The 18,081-nt window shown below is 37.6% G+C and overlaps 1 protein-coding gene across 2 annotated transcripts in view; it reads left to right on the top strand.

The window, feature by feature from the left end:
* The first annotated feature begins 4,255 nt into the window (after nucleotides 1-4,255).
* DHX40 (DEAH-box helicase 40) overlaps nucleotides 4,256-18,081 on the top strand; it is a 52,210-nt gene continuing 38,384 nt past the window's right edge. Inside the window, exons 1-7 of one of the 2 annotated variants that reach the window (XM_049702327.1) lie at nucleotides 4,256-4,507; nucleotides 5,347-5,514; nucleotides 6,541-6,686; nucleotides 8,395-8,514; nucleotides 8,714-8,941; nucleotides 9,530-9,596; nucleotides 10,567-10,698. In XM_049702327.1, coding sequence (XP_049558284.1) covers nucleotides 4,396-4,507; nucleotides 5,347-5,514; nucleotides 6,541-6,686; nucleotides 8,395-8,514; nucleotides 8,714-8,941; nucleotides 9,530-9,596; nucleotides 10,567-10,698 — 973 coding nt within the window. In that variant the 5' untranslated portion in view covers nucleotides 4,256-4,395. The remainder of the gene's footprint in view (nucleotides 4,508-5,346; nucleotides 5,515-6,540; nucleotides 6,687-8,394; nucleotides 8,515-8,713; nucleotides 8,942-9,529; nucleotides 9,597-10,566; nucleotides 10,699-18,081) is intronic. The other variant, XM_049702328.1, reaches the window with a different exon arrangement.

Here is an 18,081-nt window from a genome sequence, read left to right as displayed (position 1 = left end):
CATCACCAGTGACAGAACATCAATTTTGCAGATTTCTCAATCATCCATAATTAATACTGTTTTGGTCACCCTATTAGTGTCTTTGTGAGATTTCCTCAATCCAGAATCTTTCCCTGGCATTTACTGAAATCTTTCCAACTTTCAAAGCTCAGTTCAAATGACATTAACTCCAAAAAGTCTTTCCTCATCACTCTAGCTAGTTTTTCCTCCTTTAAATATTTAGCTCCTTGACTGCTTGCAGGTAGTGATAATCTCTTACGCATATTTTTATGCCTCTTTATGGCTATTAAGAAGGGTAAATAATATAGTTGTGCATTCTAATGTTTACTGAGTGAACACATGAATGAATGAATAGGATGTTAGAGTACCCATTGAGCTTTTATTTGAAAGAGTTCCTATTTTACTGATAGAATAATGGGAATGCCACACATTCATGCACGATTATATGCATATGTGTAAAGCATCAATTTTCATTGATAATGACTAAAAGTGCCTCAATTTTTATTAACCTCTCAATTAAATAATATTATTGATGAATGATTAATGACTGCTTGGTAAGTGGCCTTGTGATACTTACTCAAATCTTAATATCTGGACACCAAAAAAAAATAAAAAAAGAGAGAAGAAAGTAGGATGATGTTGTTTTTTACCTTTGAACTGAAAGGTGGGTACTTCTCTAAGTTCTATGGTATGGCCATCTAAATATTTTCCTCCAAATGCCTAAATTGCTAACATCCTACATGCATGTTAATAGAATATGTAACTAGCATGGGGTCCACTACCTCACTCATAGGAAAATTCCCTATTGTTTCTGTCTAACTCTGGTTAGGGAGTGAGATTCTTCATGCTTCCATTCCTTCCAGAACATACAAGCTCCCCTCTCTCTTTCCAGGCTTACATGTATCCAGGACTGCTAAGTGGCTAACTAGTCACAGCTTTGGTTTTTTATTTATTTTTAAAAGGAGGAATGGTCCACACTTCAGATGGCTTATCTTCTTGAATGCCTGCCGCTAGAACTTTCTAACGAAAGATTCTCTTTCTCTTGCCTACTTTGAGGGCTCCTTATTCCTTCGATCAGTTCTTCCTTTCTCATTACATTCTCCCTTCTCTCTGCCCTCTCTAGGCTCAGTCTTATCTGTCTGAGAGAGGCAATAACCAGTTCTTCAAGCATGCCCAGGTGGCTCTGATCTCGGCATTTAGGTTAGCAGTGTCATTGGATCTTTGTTTCTGCTCTGGTGAGGGCTGGGGCAGAAGAAAAGTCTTTAGTTTACAAGTAAGACAGAAATAAAGGAGGGAAATAGGGAGGAACAATCAGATTCATATTTTGGGATACAAATCTGTCACAAATGCAGGTTCATTATACCTACTTTGACTAAAAGTTTGTTCTCTCTCTTCCAGACCTGCATTCATTCTCAAAATGTGAACTTTTTCTCCCTCATCAGTACCTCTGTGTTTCAAGTCTCCTAAACACACCTTCTAATTATACCCCAATGATACCATTGACCATGAATCATCACACATACACTGTAGCAGCAGCACCTTTTTCTGGCTATTCTCTTCTCTCCTTTCATTTACCTTAGTTGATTCTAACCATACATCTCCAAATGCATTAAATACCTTAAGTACCTTTTCAGTTTGCCCTCTATTTCTCTTCCCACCCATTTACAGTCTGGCTCCTATCTACTTCTCTTTACCAGACAACTATCGTTTTGGTCAAGTTCATGGATTAAAAAAAAAATCCATGAACTTTGACACTATTGCTCACTCTCTTGACTTCCAGTTATGATTAGCGTTCTACATGCTGCCATTTGTCTGGTGTTTTTGACTTTCTGTATTTCATTGTATGAATATCTTTGATCATTTTCCTTTCTATCCCAGTTAAACTATAACAGTGGTTCTATACTCTCCTTTCTTTCTTGAAGAGGATTTAAAATCCTATTCCATTTTGTAAAATCTAATACTGAGCCTCTTTCCTGTCTTCTGGATGCTCCGAAGTAGATTGCTTAGACTCAAGAACATTTTGAAAGACTGCTTATGAAGCAATAGCAGCAGGGTGCAAGTCATACTTTTCACACTTCTTTGAATATCATTTCCTTCAGGTTTTTTTAAAATTAATTAATTAATTTTTGGCTGTGTTGGGTCTTCGTTGCTGCACGCGGGCTTTCTCTAGTTGCAGTGAGCGGGGGCTACTTTTTGTTGCGGTGAGCCAGTTTCTCATTGTGGTGGCTTCTCTTGTTGCGGAGCATGGGCCCTGGGCACACGGGCTCAGTTTCTCCGCGGCATGTGGGATCTTCCCGGATCAGAGCTCGAACCGGTGTCCCCTGCATTGGCAGTCAGATTCTTAACCGCTGTGCCACCAGGGAAGTCCTCCTTCAGCTTTTTCTTTTTCTACCCAAAGATAAAAGGAAATAGATTCAATGTTGTTGAGAACACTGACTTTTCTTCTCAGATTAAACCATGTATTTTCTGGTTTCATTCTATATTTGTATCTTGTTTGCCATTGCAATTTGTAAACTTACTGAGCAGGAAATAGTTGTTGTTCTTTCAATTTGGAATAGCCCTAAGCACATGGTTATTAATGGTGACATGTTTTAAACGTCCTTGGTTTTAAAATCAACAATGTTAAACATCATTTGAGTTTTTCACTTTTACTTTTCTTTATTCTTGGCTTGCAGGTTTTATTCTGGATACTCTCACTATGTGGTTCTCATACGAGAATGGAGTCATTCTATAATAGTTGATTTACAAACATTGGAAGAAAATATATTAGCCACCGAGATTTAGATAATTCCATCTCCCATTACAGTACAGTGGTATTAGTGTGACTTTGAAATCTAGTCGTATTACCTCTGTTTTGAGGCAAATATGTGAGCTTTGATTCCCATATATGAAAATTAGTGGTAATAACCTACTTGTATGGGTTTTTGTGAAGAATAAGTGAAAAAATTTATATTACACGCTTGACTGCTAAGTGCTTAATAAATGGTAACTGTCATTGGTCTGAAATTATTCTGCTCATTTTCTTAAAAGTGACTACCATGCCCTGTACTCACCAATACCTTGCCTATACTACAAATGTATTTTTGCTTTTTTTGTGGTTTTTCTGAGTTGTGATATTTTGAATTCTAACAGAATGCAGGATGTTGGGGAATTCCTTTAATGGATGAGAGAAATCTGGGATGTTCTATTATCTCATTTATTCCTGTAGCTCCCAGGTTTGGAGATATAAAGTTGTTAGAAAGTTGCTCTCACTCACTTGCATTTTAGGAGACGTTAATCTGTCCCATTTAAAAGGAGTTGGTATACATATATTTTAAATAAGCACAGAAAAATCTTGGGGTCCAATGACATCTTTTGAAGCCTGGTTGGATAGGAGAATAGTGAACTTTAGTTAAAGTGACAACTTGAGCTGTCTTTTTTGGCAGTAAGTGTTGGTTAATTCTAACAGCAGGAATGATTGAAAAGTCCAAGAAACAATCTTCTCGCATGGATTTTGTTACGATTGACACTACTTACAAAATTGTAAGGTTCTATAACAGAAAGTCCTGCTTCCCAAAGTACCTTTTCTGAAAATTCACCCCACCCCGATTGTTGCATATCTGTTTAATTTTTCAGTTCTTGTGGTTTCCAAGGAATCCACAACCATTAAAAATGAGCTTAACTCCTCTGGAGGTCAATCATTCATTCATCCATCAGCGAATTCAAAAAATATTGACGGTCCAGTTTGAATCACTTTGCTGTGCTCCATGTACCATGATTTTCTAAAGTTGTCGCCCTTGCGTCTAGTTGGGGGAAAGGGGAAGAAAATAAACATGGAAATAAATTAAAATACAGGGTCCTATGAAGGAACTGGACAGCGTGGGGGACCTAAGTTTTGGACACTACGGAAATAGAAGTTCAGCTCTGCAACTCATGAGCTGTGTGCCTTGAACAGGTCATTTCAGGATGAGCAAGGTGAGAATGTCGTGGAACGCCGAACTCTAGGATGGTTCCAGCTCCTGGCAAAGGGTCACATCACGGTAGGTGTGTGAAGGTAGGATAGGCTTGCAGTGACCACTGAGGAAAAAAAGGTGTCGCCTGGCCCTTCTGCGCACAAGAGGGGAAACAGGAGGGGTCCCTTCGGGACTTCTGGGCTGGCTTCGCCGGCGGAGCCGCAGCGCACGTCGGCGTTTGGCGGGAAACACTCGAGCGTGGGCCCTCTGCTCGCGGCCGGGTCTCAACGGTTGGGCACCTCTCCGGCTGCCTCGCGCCACGTCATCGAACAGCTCCTCCTCCCCTCGCTCGAGTCGCACGCGCGGAAGTAAACACCTTGACGTCATCAGGGCGCGTCTTCGCCTTTCCCCTCCCATCTTCCCAGAACGGTGGACGTGCTCACCTCCGCTCTGGGCCAGGTCTATGTCCCGGTTTCCCGCCGTCGCGGGCAGGGCGCCAAGGCGGCAGGAGGAAGGTGAGCGATCAAGAGACCTCCAAGAAGAGCGGCCTTCGGCAGTTCCCATCGCGGATAGAGGTGCGGTCCGCGGGACACTACGGAGGCCAGCGGGAGTTATGGCATGGGGGTTCTGGGGGCGGATAAAAGTCCGCCTTAGGCAGGCAGAGAAGAGTAGGGGGGGAGGCCGCAGCGTTCTTGTCGCTCTCCAAGCCGGAGGGGAACTTTGCATCCAGTGAGGACTTTGGTCTAGAGGGGGGCGGTCCCAGACCCAAGTTGGGTGAAAACCCTGCTGGGGGACAAAAAAGTGAACCCCAACGCCGAAACGCGTTCTGCTCTTAAATGGGCTCATAAAGCCTTTGTTCTCTACCCATCCATTCCCGCCTCCCCCCCTCCGCCCCTTCGTCGGGCCGCCAGCCTGCCTTTGGGTACGGTATGAGGGAGCCAGTTTCCAGGAGCCAGTTTCCATGGTTACCCACCACTTGGCCTTCTGGGATATCAGTCACTCTGAACAGGGACCTAACTTGAACCGTGAATCAGAAGCAAACACAGGTGGCTTTTAATTCAGCTGAGAGTTTTTCTGCTGTGTTCCAGGTTTTGGTCTATTGTTTAATAAAATTGGGTTTTGTGCTTCTGTATAGGTATGCTTGCAAATACATTGCCTTGTGCTAGGCTTAACTTTGTCAGCTACTTTGAGTCATGCATTAGCAAATACTCAAGTTGATTTCACTAAAAAGTTGCTCTGGGTTTATAAACCCTCGCTTGCAAATTGGATGTAGGTGATTTAACTGAAGAGTCATGGGTTGATTATTTCCAGCCCTGAAATTCTATTGTCATTCCCTTTTCAGTTTTGGGAGATTGAATGAGAGATATCTTTACAGGCCTTTGAATTGCACAATTTTTTCCCCCTGTCATTACAGAAGAGAAAGGATGCACATCACAGGAGGGAGGAACTACTCCAACTTTTCCTATTCAAAAACAAAGAAAAAAGCTTATTCAAGCTGTGAGGGACAATTCATTCCTTATTGTTACTGGAAATACAGGAAGTGGTAAAACAACTCAACTCCCAAAATATCTATATGAAGCAGGTAAGTTTATTCTGGGAAAATATTGGGAGTACTTTAAAAATATCCTCTTAAAAGCTAATAGGACTTCTGTATTACACAAATGCCCATCATTTGTTTTACAGTCCCAGTTCTTGTCTTGGCACACTGTCCCTACATCTTCCTTGCTTTTTTACGGTCTTATTTCAGATTAGTTGAAATGGCATTTTCAGTTATCATAATAATTCCAAATAGAATTATAGGTAGATGTTGATTCTGTGCTATAGAATAAGGTTGTCTTGCAGTAGACTGTTGACCACTGGTAGTGAAATAATTTTCCGAGGGAAGGGATATATTGATATCTGCTGCTGACATTAGTATTTCTTGGTTCTATCTCCAGGGTGTTATCAGGTAACTGTTTATTCCTTGACTCTTCTAACACCAAGCCAGCTAACAAATTATCCTTACGGTGTCTTTCCCTTTAATACGGTAAAACTTTCTATCATAAGGTTGGTATAGAGCAAAATTATGTTGGATATTATAAAAATTTCGTAGTGTATATTAACTTACTCTAATGCATCAAATCTAAGATGCCGTCTATTAAGACACACCCCTATTTTACATACTATTAATGAAAAAAAAATGCCATCAGTTATAAGATGCATCTCCCTTTCAAAGATATTAAAATAGTAAAATATGCCTGTAGAATCTATGAAAAGTGGTATATTTAAACTTCTGTGGCAAAGTTAAATCCATTTTAGGAAGTGTGTGGAATTTTATGGATTCCTAGGGGTTAAAAATTCTTGGCTTACTCTTTAGAGTAAATCTTTAGACTGAAATTGAAAAAAATTAATTAAAATATATACATTTAGAACAGTTATTAATATGTAGTCTTATTTTTAATTAATACTTAAATTTCCATGGTGCACATGTAATACAGTGTGTTGTTAATTGGCAGAGTTTTCTTTTAGAAACACTTGAACAGTTTGTATTGATTGACCAGAAACAATTTAGCTCTAATGGGAAGCAATTGTTAACATTTTTGTGTGTTTTTACTTCTGGTTTTGATAGGGTTTTCACAACATGGTATGATTGGTGTGACTCAGCCACGAAAAGTAGCTGCCATATCTGTTGCTCAGAGGGTTGCTGAAGAAATGAAATGCACTTTGGGATCCAAAGTAGGATACCAAGTTCGTTTTGACGATTGCAGCTCTAAGGTACAAAAGTTTTGCTTGTATTTAATTAAGTACTGTAAATTTATAGAAAGAGTGAGAAAGTGATGAAAGATTTTGACTTCAAAATTCCATTTATATTTTAAAGAAACAAAGCCTCAGATTAGAATTAATTTGTGTTGCCCATTGTTAATGCTCTAGTCCTGGGGTGTCTAATTCATCCCATTTTCTCCCTTCTCAATTAGTTTATGTGACAGTTACGTTGATTTTTCACAGGACTGTCATGTATTTTAGCTGTAAGGATCCTTGGCATGTAAATTACATTTGTATTCTTTAAAAATATTTTTTATTGCAGTAAAATGCACATAAAATAAAAGTTACCATTTGTATTACTTTTAAACCATTTTTAGGTGCAACAATTCAGTAGCATTAAGTTCATTCATAGTGTTGTGTAACCACTACTGCTATCTATTTTCAGAATGTTTTCACCATCCCAAACAAAAACTCTGTATCTACTAAACAGTAGCTCCACATTCACATCTCCCCGCCCCTAGTCCCTGGTAACTTCTATTCTGCTTTATGTCTGTATACATTTCCATATTCTAAGTACCCTGTACAAGTGGAATCGTACAATATTTTGTCCTTTGTGTCTGGCTTATTTCATTTAGCTGAAGTTTTCAAGGTTCATCCATATTGTACAGTTATAGTCTTGAAGTCAGTGGAAAACTGACAGCTTAATGAACAAAGTCATTAAGTATTTATTGAGCATCTTCTGTATTCATGGCAATAGTTCATAGGTACAATTTATATTCCTTCAGGATTTCTTAATCCTGTACCAGATACAAAACAATCTCTGATTTGCCTATGGTCCCTGATAGGAATGGCCATCAACAGTGGCAAAGAATGACTCCCCAAAATACTGTCTTTGCCTTCCTAGTGGTCACTGCTGGGGATTTTTCTTTCTTTTTTTCTTCCTTTGTTTTATGGATATCATTGCTGTTAACTCCTCCTCTGGACCTTACTCTCAGCGTGGTTTTTTTTGTTGTTGTTGTTTTGTTTTTTTTTTGGCGGTACGCAGGCCTCTCACTGTTGTGGCCTCTCCCGTTGCGGAGCACAGGCTCCGGACACACAGGCTCAGCAGCCATGGCTCACGGGCCCAGCCGCTCCGCGGCATGTGGGATCTTCCCAGATCGGGGCACGAACCCGTGTCCACTGCATCGGCAGGCGGACTCTCAACCACTGCACCACCAGGGAAGCCCTCTCACCTTGTTTAAATTCTAGTCGACTGACCCTATTTTTGTAACAGGAAAGTGGTCAAGGAAGAAGAGAGTGAGAGAAATGGTGCACCTACCTTTTCTCTTGAGTCTTCTAAAATAGCAGCTGAGACAGGGAGATGAATTCCATTTCATTATTGTTTTCCCACAACTTGCTCATCTGAAGTCATTACATTATCTTAACCACTTTCCACTGACTTCATTGTATTTCCTTATTGGTCACTTTTGTTTGCTTTATTCCAGAATATTCACCTTAGTTCCTTATCCCTGTCTCTGTATAGATCACAAGTTTCGTAATTTACCATCCATGTTAGTAGACATGTTATTAGACTATTTTATGTACTCTTATTTCATCAGATTAGTTTGATCACTTAATATCTGTACATCTGAGGGGGAAAATTTAGTTTGCAAAGCAGGGATGAATTTCTGTGATTTTATTTTTATGTATATGTTAATGTACTCTGCTGTTTGAACATTAGGAAACAGCAATCAAGTACATGACTGATGGATGTTTACTGAAACATATTCTGGGAGATCCAAATCTTACCAAGTTCAGTGTCATTATATTGGATGAAGCCCATGAGAGAACTCTAACTACAGTGAGTATTTTACTGTATCGGTTATTTATTAGACAGTTTACTTCTTTTGGGTAGCTTTGTACTGTATAGTGAATTGCCTTCTCTTACTTACATTTTAATCTATTCAAATGGGAATCCTTTGGTTAGGAGAGCAAAATATTTAAAATAAATTGGTTGTTATGTACACTTGTGACTTATTAGAAATTTACTTTTCTTTCAGGACATCTTATTTGGTTTATTGAAGAAGCTGTTTCAGGAGAAGTCTCCTAATAGGAAAGAGCATTTAAAGGTGGTAGTGATGTCAGCAACTATGGAATTAGCCAAGCTCTCTGCATTCTTTGGAAATTGTCCAATATTTGATATACCTGGAAGGCTTTATCCGGTCAGAGAAAAATTCTGCAATTTGATTGGTCCACGAGATAGAGAAAATACTGCATATATTCAAGCGGTATTACTTGGCATCCTTTTTATGTCTTTTCTATATCTATGATTCTAGTTGATTGAGTAGTTTGATAATTTATTTGTCTCTATTATTTTAATGGCAGCCCTCATAGGTCCTAGGACTTTTTTTAAAAAAGATTTATTATTTATTTATTTACTTATTTTTGGCTGTGTCGGGTCTTAGTTGCAGCACGCAAGATCTTCATTGAGGCACGCAGGATCTTTTGTTGTGGCGTGTGGGCTCTTCTTTGTGGTGCACGGGCTTCTCTCTAGTTGTGGTTTGCACGCAGGCTCCAGGGCACGTGGGCTCTGTAGTTTGCAGCACGCAGGCTCTAGTTGAGGCATGCAAGCTCAGTAGTTGTGGCACGTGGGCTTAGTTGCCCCGCAGCATGTGGGATCTTAGTTGCCTGACCAGGGATTGAACCCACATCCCCTGCATTGGAAGGTGGATTCATTACCACTGGACCACCAGGGAAGTCCCAGGTCCTAGGACTTTCGAGAATCAAGTTTAATTTTTCTGTGGAACTAGGGGAGGTGGTGGTGGTGGGGGGACTGTATTTCCACTAGCATATTATGCTTGTGTTTCTTGCTTTAGATTGTGAAAGTGACCATGGATATCCATTTGAATGAAATGGCTGGAGACATCTTGGTTTTTCTGACTGGTGAGCATTCAGTACCAGGTTTTAAAAGTTTACTATTTGTACAAGGGAGTGGGGCACCATGATAGAGTGTTACCTTTGTTGGAAAATCTAGGCTCTACTCATGTTATCCTAGCCTTTTATGATTTTCTGAGTAGTTTTAGATATTATATCTATTACAAGATATATAAGGTAATTCTACACTGCCCTAAAAACCATGAGTCTCATTAGTAAACATAGGTAAAATACACTGACTTTTAGTAGAAAGATATTAAACGGTAAAATATTAATATTTTTATTACTCTATCTTATATAGAGCTGTTAACCACACTAAACAGTCCTGGATCTGAATGATTAATTTCATTATTTCAAAAGACATACTACTAGCTCCTTTCTTCTTTGAGTGGTGGGATGGTACTGTGTGGTAGCAGTACATAAGGTGTAGAATCCATGTCTCGTAGACAAGCCTTTTTTGGAGGTCAAAAATAGAAATAGTTAAATCTCAGACTAGTGTGATTTTTCAAGTAGCAGCATCCTACTAACAGATATGAGTAATTTCATGGCTCACCTCCTACACTGCCTTGTACCCCTGTCAGAAGTGAGACATTGTAACAATCTCTTAGCCTTTTTGAGGTACTTAATTAAGCATTTTGAAATACACCTAAATGTAGTATCTCCTGGACTAGCCTCCCCTATGGTAATGATTAACTTTATTGAGTCTTCCTCAAATATACCATATTAGCAAGATGAAAGGCTTTATGACTATAAACATTTTTATTCCTTTAGAGATTTAAATTCCTTGGAAACTTTCTTCTATTTTTAATTTTATTATTGTTGAGATTGAGTACAATTTATGTGTTCATCTACCTTAGATCAAATGAGAGATTTAAAATAACTATTATGTAAAACCAATATTAATCTAGAAGGGTTTTTTTTAATTCTTAAATTGATTTTGCTGTTCAGTTGCTGACATTATTTTCTCCCCTCATTTCAGGTCAGTTTGAAATCGAAAAAAGTTGTGAGTTACTTTTTCAGATGGCAGAGTCTGTTGATTATGATTATGATGTCCAAGATACCACTCTAGATGGCTTGCTAATATTGCCGTGTTATGGATCTATGACAACAGGTAATTCCTCACTAGAACAGAAAATTTGATTTTTAAAACTTTTCATTGAATAATAACATGTATACAGAACAGTGTTCAGATCTTAGGTGTTTAGGTCAGTGAATTTCACAAAGTGAACTCACCTTTGTAACCAACACCCAGATCAAGAAACAGAGCATTAGGAGAACCAATCAGCATCCCTTTGAGAGAAGTGATTTTTTTTTTCTTGAAATCTTTTCACATTCACTTTTTCAAGACCTTGGACATCTATCCCCCTTACTATTGTTAAGAGTGGCCTATGTCTTATCCCAGCAGAACAAAAATATTGTTGGTAATTTTTTGAAATTAGGGCTATAATTCCTTGATAGTAGTACCATAAGTCAAATCTGATTTGCCACTGCCACGGAATTTCTAGAAATTTTGTATATCCTTATATATCTGAAACAAACCAGTGGATTGTTTTCTTTTTATGTAGCTACACACATTAGTCTACTTTTCAAGTGCGATGTTGTTCTTTTTTAAGTTCAAAGAGCAAATGCAAACTCTTATTCTATTTGTTCATAATATTGTTGAATGAGGTTTAGAATTTGTTTTATAAAACTATTTTATTATGGAATTTGACTTGTAAAAGCAAAGGGAAGTTAACCTGCAGCCTCCTATTTGAAGTTTGATTGGGATTAGCATTTAATGTAATGCAAAAAGCATTTAAATGTTTTTATATTTTACGTGTAGTTTTGTTTTTGTTGAGTAGGTGGTTCTTATCCTTATATTAACGAAAAATGTTCAGGAATATATGTGTTGGTAAATAACCATAGACCATGTGCTATTTTGGAAATCTTTTTTGTGATGATATTGGGCCCTTGCTCTCAACATTGAGATCTATTTTAGATTTTTACAACTTAAAGGGAATTTGTAGGGTCATTATTAGATATTTAATGTTCTCATTGTTTTTTTTGAGATTTTATCTACTAACTTTTATAATTTACTTTATAACTGATAAGATAATTCAAAACCTGTTGCAGTTGCTTTGTTGTTAACTATTAACAATATATATATTTTTTCTTTTTCTATATAAAGTAAATAATTTCATTCTTTCCATTTTACTGCCATATTGAAAATAATGTTCTCTATCTGCCATTGCTTCTTGATTATCTTCCTGAAATTCAGTTTTTGTACTATTAAAGGTTGCTAGTGACCTCCTGTTCCTCAAATACCATGGCTTTTTTCTATTTGTATTTTGATTTTGTGTTAATATAAGTCTCCTTAAATGCTGTTGTTTAGGATAATTATTTGGTTCTCCTGACCACTATTTCTATAAGGCTGCTGTCTTCCCACGCTCCCTGGCCTTTGTTCCCTTCTGAATGTGACTGTTCCCTAAGGTTTCATCCTTTGCTTGCTGTTTTCTTAGAATTCTCTGTTTTGGAGAGGTTGGCTCCTAGGATTCATCTGTCACTTTGTGATGACTCCTGAAAGCTGTCTCTAGTTCAGTCTCCTGCACTCTAGACCTGGTGGGTCTCACAGGGCTTTCTGGTCTGTGCATCCTAGATCATACAATCCAAACAAGTGGCAACTCCTACAGGTTTTCTTTTACCTTTATCTTGTCCAGATCACTCATTTTTCTTTTTTTTTTCCTCATTGTCATCATTAGAATTGGGATCCTCAGTTTGCGTTCCTGAGCTGTTAACATATCCTGCTAACTTGTTTTCCCTGATTTAATCTACCATCCTACCTGCCATGATAAACATAATCTTCCAAAAGCACAGCTCTGATTGTGTCAGTCTCCTGTTGGGTACCTTCATCCATTTCCTATTGCCAACTGAATTATAATGCGAACTTAATAACTTGGTATTCATTATCCTTCCAGTATGACTCCTACCAGCTTTCAGCCCTAATTCCCAGTGTATGTGATTTTCTTTGTTGGTGTATATGCGTAAATGGTAAAGATGTGGGATTGGGTGTGAGTAGAGCCATTATTAAAGGGTTTTGTTTGTTCATTTTAGTTTCCCTTCCGGTTCCAAGGACACTGTAAGGGTGAGCTACTGGTGATCCATTAAGATCATAACAATATTTATTGTAGCAGTTTATAACAGTGCAAAGAGGCATTCAGATGGAGCTGATGAGGTACTAAGTAATGGGTGAGGTGGAGTTGGATGAAGTAGGGAGAGGGTGGCAGGTTCCTGGGATCTAAGGCTTTCTTTCTAAGCCTGGTAAATACAATATAGCACTTATTTTCTTTATTATTGCTACTTTGGGTTGTGGGGAGAGACACATAACATTATCATGTTATTTCCTTTATTTCCTGTTAGCTTCAGGAACAGAAAACTTGCACTGGGGAGTGAGGAGTGGGAAGAAGAGTTTCCTGCTTATAGCCTGGAGTGAGGGGGTACAAATGGACCTAGGTTTAGTGAATAAGTAAAAATTATGAGGTGGATATTTTATATTTGCTCTTATTTCTGGGCTAGCCATGAGGGTGGCTGACTGTTTCAAAGGGACATCTTAAAATACCTCCCTACTTGACATAAAAAATTCTCATCTGTCAAATGTGAAGAGGTGCTGTGGTATCCCTTGTACTACCAGGGTCATGTGACCCTGCTCCCTGGGCTGAACTCCCCCAAGCCCCAGCCTTTGCAATGTTCACTCAAACTCAAAATGTAAGAGAGATTTTTGATTCCTTTTCTTCCCACAACATTTTTGTGACTCTGTGTTTGCTCTTTCCTGAACTTGTACTCCTCCTTTCCCTTTTATTCTCCCCTTTCACTGGTTGAAATATGCTATTTTGTTTCACAAGTGCAACCAACTCCATAAGAACCTTTCCTGATTTCCCTCCTCACAGCTGGTTTTTCTCTCTTCTTCATTTGAACCTCATTGTGCTTTACTGTATCTCTTGTGGCACTTAACACATTTATCTTGTGTTACGATTTTCTCATCCCCTCTATGAGACTGTGAACTTCCTGAGGTCAAGTACTAAACACTGAAAAAGTCCTGACTAAGTATTTGTTAAATTGAGTTCCAGATTTTTTACTTTCTGCTGGATATTCTATTAATGTCTTACACCAAACACTATGTCTGAACCTTTTTCTTGTTTCTCTCAAACCTTTTCCCTCTTCTGACTTCCCCCTTTTTGTTTAGGTCTTACACTCCTTCAGGTTGGTCATGCATTTAGGGAAAGCTGAACCCTCACAAAAATTTATGAACTGAAATATACCTGTTACTTCATAAGTGACAGTTATTTGCATGGAATTAGACACTTTTAGCACTGACGTAATTATCTAATTCAGTGCTTCTTAGCCTTTTGTGGAGGGTGGGGATCTCAGATTTTTATTTTTAAGTAATGAAAGCCTGGCTGTTTTTCTAGAAAAATGCACATATACCCATATATATATATTTGCATAATCAGATTTTTTTATTTTACAGATAGAGGCTAAGTGATGTTCCTGAGGTCACATGGTGAATCTACATTTGATAACTGGTTATTTATTCAGTAGTGGAGAATCTAACAGTACATGTGTTTCCAGAATAGATGAAGAAAAGGAGAGGAGTTTTACCTTGGATTAGTGTACAACATTTTAAAAGGGGAAAACCTACTCATTCAGATTATTGCATAAATCCAAAAATAGTTTTTTTTCCTTCTGCTTGCAAACCAAAGCTATTACTTCAATATAGCAAGTACCAAGTGTCTAAGATAGTTTCCTTAAATGTTAAGATTAAAGATGTGGGGGAATAAGGCTAATGAGTTTCACATAAAAACTTTTAGTCTATGTGGAGTCTCCCCAAATGGGAAAAATTTTCTTTTGTCTTAAAAAGAAATATATACTTTTTAAAAACAATAAAATCAGCAAAGAAAAATAAACTTACTCAGATGCCACCAACATGATTAAGTGATAATCAGTATTAATATTTTGAGGCATATTGTTCTGACCTTTTTATTTATGCATTTAGATATATTTTATTGTTTAGTGTTTTTTTTTAACAAAAATGGATTTATTTTACATATGCTCCTTCATTTTTCTTTTTTGCCCTTTGTAGAAGTTTTAAAAGTATAGAAAAGTACAAAAAAAATCCATTTTCCACTATGCAGAACTAATAGTTGGTGTCTCTCTTTTAAGAAAAATTACTCAATTGAGGGAAAATAATACAGTTTCATTATAAAGAATTCAAGCAGTGTACAGTTTTACAAAGGTAAAAGTAAAGAAATCACCTCAAACTCCATCCAGAAATAACCGTCTTTAACATTAGAAAAAACATTATTCAGATCTGTGTGTGTGTGTGTGTGTATGTATGTGTGTACATATAGAAGGATAAGTAAGTAGTTAGATAGGTTGACAAATACTTTTTTTAAGAGAGAGATTATACTATTAGCTACTTTTTAAAAAAGTATTTAATTTTTCTTGAATTTACTTGAAGGAATTGTTAACTTCAAGAATATCTTTCTTTACCACATGAGATAATATTTTATAAAAGAGTGCTTTAAAGTTTAAAAGGATGAAAAATATTAAGCTGAAGTTAATATCTTCTTTTTAGACTATATTTGATTGGAGATCTTATCTGTTGCCTGATTTGAAAGATGAGCACTTAAGTACTGATATTCTTCTATATCCTCCCCTTCTGATTTTTGTTAGTTATTTTAACATTGTTCAGTTGTATTCAGTATTTACTATCAATCCTTTTACCATGGTTTTTCCATTTCTAAGTTACTTTCAGTTAATTATAGATTGGCTAGATTTTAACCTTTTTTTTTTTTTTTTAATAGAAGAGCTCTTGGGTGTTATTTTTTTTTTTTGTAGTTCTTTTGTTTAAGAATGTCTGGCTTTTGCCTTTATACTTGAGCTACATCTTGGCTGGGTTTTATGTTCTTGGGTCACACTTTCTTTTCCTTAGAACTTGGTAGACGTTGTCCAGTTGTCTTCTGGCATTGAATGTTGCTGCGGAGAAGTCTGAGGCCAACCTGATTTTTTTTCCCCTCCTTGTAAGTGATTTGCTTTTTCTGTCTGATTGCCTGAAAATTTCTATTTTTATCCTTAAAGTTCAATAGTTTTTAATTGGAATATTTTTTGGTGTTGAGTGTTTTATAGTAAAATTGTCCTGGAATTTTATGTGCTCTTTTTAAAAATCAACTTTATTGAGGTATAATTTACATACAATAAACTGTGCCTGCTTTAAGTATATAGTTCAGTGAGTTTTGACAATGTATATACCTGTGTAACTACCACCACAAACAAGATAAATTATTCTTAGTTGCTCTTTTGATCTGCAAATTCAATTCTTTATTTCAAGGAAATTCTCTTGGGTTATATCTTTGTATATAACTCTTGTCTATTTATTGGTTTCCTACTTCAGAGTTACCAATTATTCTTATGTTGGATTGCATGTCTTCCATATTTTTTAGCTTCCTTCTAGTTACTTTATCTTTTCAACTGCACTTACTGATTATCTCAAGCCTTTTCTCTATGTCAGAAGTTTGATTTCAGCTGTATTAGTGAGAATTCTCAAGATATTTTTGACTTACCCAAAAATGACTTCGGGGGGGGTAGAGTTTGAGCTGAGCAGTGTTGTACCTCTTTTATTCTGTTCCAGAATCATCTTTTTTCCCCCTTTGATTGACAATTTCTGTTTATAGCTTTATGTTCCTTTTATACACATATTCTCTCTCTCTCTCTCTCTCTCTCTCTCTCTCTCTCTCTCACACACACACACACACACACACACACACACACACACACACACACACACACTTTCTCTCTCTCTCAAACACGTTTCTGCTTTGGGATCAATTTGGAACAAATTCTTTGAGGACGTTTCAGTTGGCCTTAACATATGTCACATACATGTATCTTAGTAGCATTACTCCATTAAGAGCGTTCAGTGGTCTCTCCTCAGTATCCTTATTTCTTGGTAGATTTTGGAAAACCTTTCTGCCTCTTTGCCAATCCCCCCCCACCACCGTTAATTTATACTCTAGTACCTTATTAGGTGCATGGAGGTAATCAGGAGAATTGCTACATCTTAATGAAAATATTCAGTTTCCCTTTTTCTTTGTGGAAAGTGAGAATGTTCTTTAGGATATATGTATTTAACTTTTTCCCAAACCTTTATAAACAAACATAAAATTGGCATGTGTTTATACTTGTGGAATATGGTGAAAGTATGTGGGTAAAATGTAAATGTGAAACAAACGTGAGTCTTGTCAAAACAGCAGTTTCAGGCCTTTTTTTTTTTTTGCGGTACGCGGGCCTCTCACTGTTGTGGCCTCTCCCGTTGCGGAGCACAGGCTCTGGACGCGCAGGCTCAGCGGCCATGGCTCACGGGCCCAGCCGCTCAGCAGCATGTGGGATCTTCCCGGACCAGGGCACGAACCCGTGTCCCCTGCATCAGCAGGTGGACTCTCAACCACTGCACCACCAGGGAAGCCCCAGGACTTTTTAATTGACTGTAGTGGACAAAATGATAAACTGAAATTTTGCTTGAACTGAAGACTAAAATTAGGTACTTTTAAACATGGGTTAATTGAAAAACAGAGTTATTCATAAATATGCTCAGACTGGACATTTCTAATTTATGTAAAATTTTAGGGTAATGTGGAATTTCAAAGGTAGAAGGATCTCAATTTATTATTTATATCATGCATTTTTAAATTGATCAATTCATTGAACTTTACTGAGCACTTTCTATGGTCCAGCCATTGTAGGTACTGGGCATATGTACCTACAATGACAATGTACATACCTGTGTAACTACCACCACAAACAATAAAAGAAAGTCCTTATTCTTACAGAGCTACATTGTAGTCGAATAGATAGACAATAAATAATAAATAAATGTGTAAACATATAACTTAAACTGCAAAGTAGTATATGATTCCTTTGAACCGTCTGAGCTACCTAAATCTAAGAAACACCTAAAAAATAATTTTTATCACTTATGTGTAAGCTGCCTTTCTAGCACGTTTTTTTTTTTTTTTTGGCGGTACGCAGGCCTCTCACTGTTGTGGCCTCTCCCATTGTGGAGCACAGGCTCCGGACGCGCAGGCTCAGCGGCCATGGCTCACGGGCTCAGCTGCTCCGCGGCATGTGGGATCTTCCCGGACCGGGGCATGAACCTGTGTCCCCTGCATCGGCAGGCGGACTCTCAACCACTGCGCCACCAGGGAAGCCCTCTAGCACTTTTTTACTTGTGAAATTAATTTCAGAATGATTTTTAGAAAAATAGCAGCAATACTTGACTTGGTTTTAAACTTGCCTGTCTATATGTAAATCCTGGGCAAGCTGCTTGACCTCTCTGGGCTTTAGTGTTCTCATCTGTAAAATGAGATAGTTGGCCTAGTAACATAATTTTAAAACTGTGATTGTCTGTGCCACTCCTTTTCCCCTTCATAATAGTTCAACTTTGGTCTGTTTTATATATTGC

This window comes from Orcinus orca, chromosome 19, assembly GCF_937001465.1.
Source record: "Orcinus orca chromosome 19, mOrcOrc1.1, whole genome shotgun sequence".
NCBI lineage: Eukaryota > Metazoa > Chordata > Mammalia > Artiodactyla > Delphinidae > Orcinus > Orcinus orca.
The sequence above is the reverse complement of the archived record's forward strand: the minus strand, read 5'-3'. Positions and strand labels throughout refer to the sequence as shown.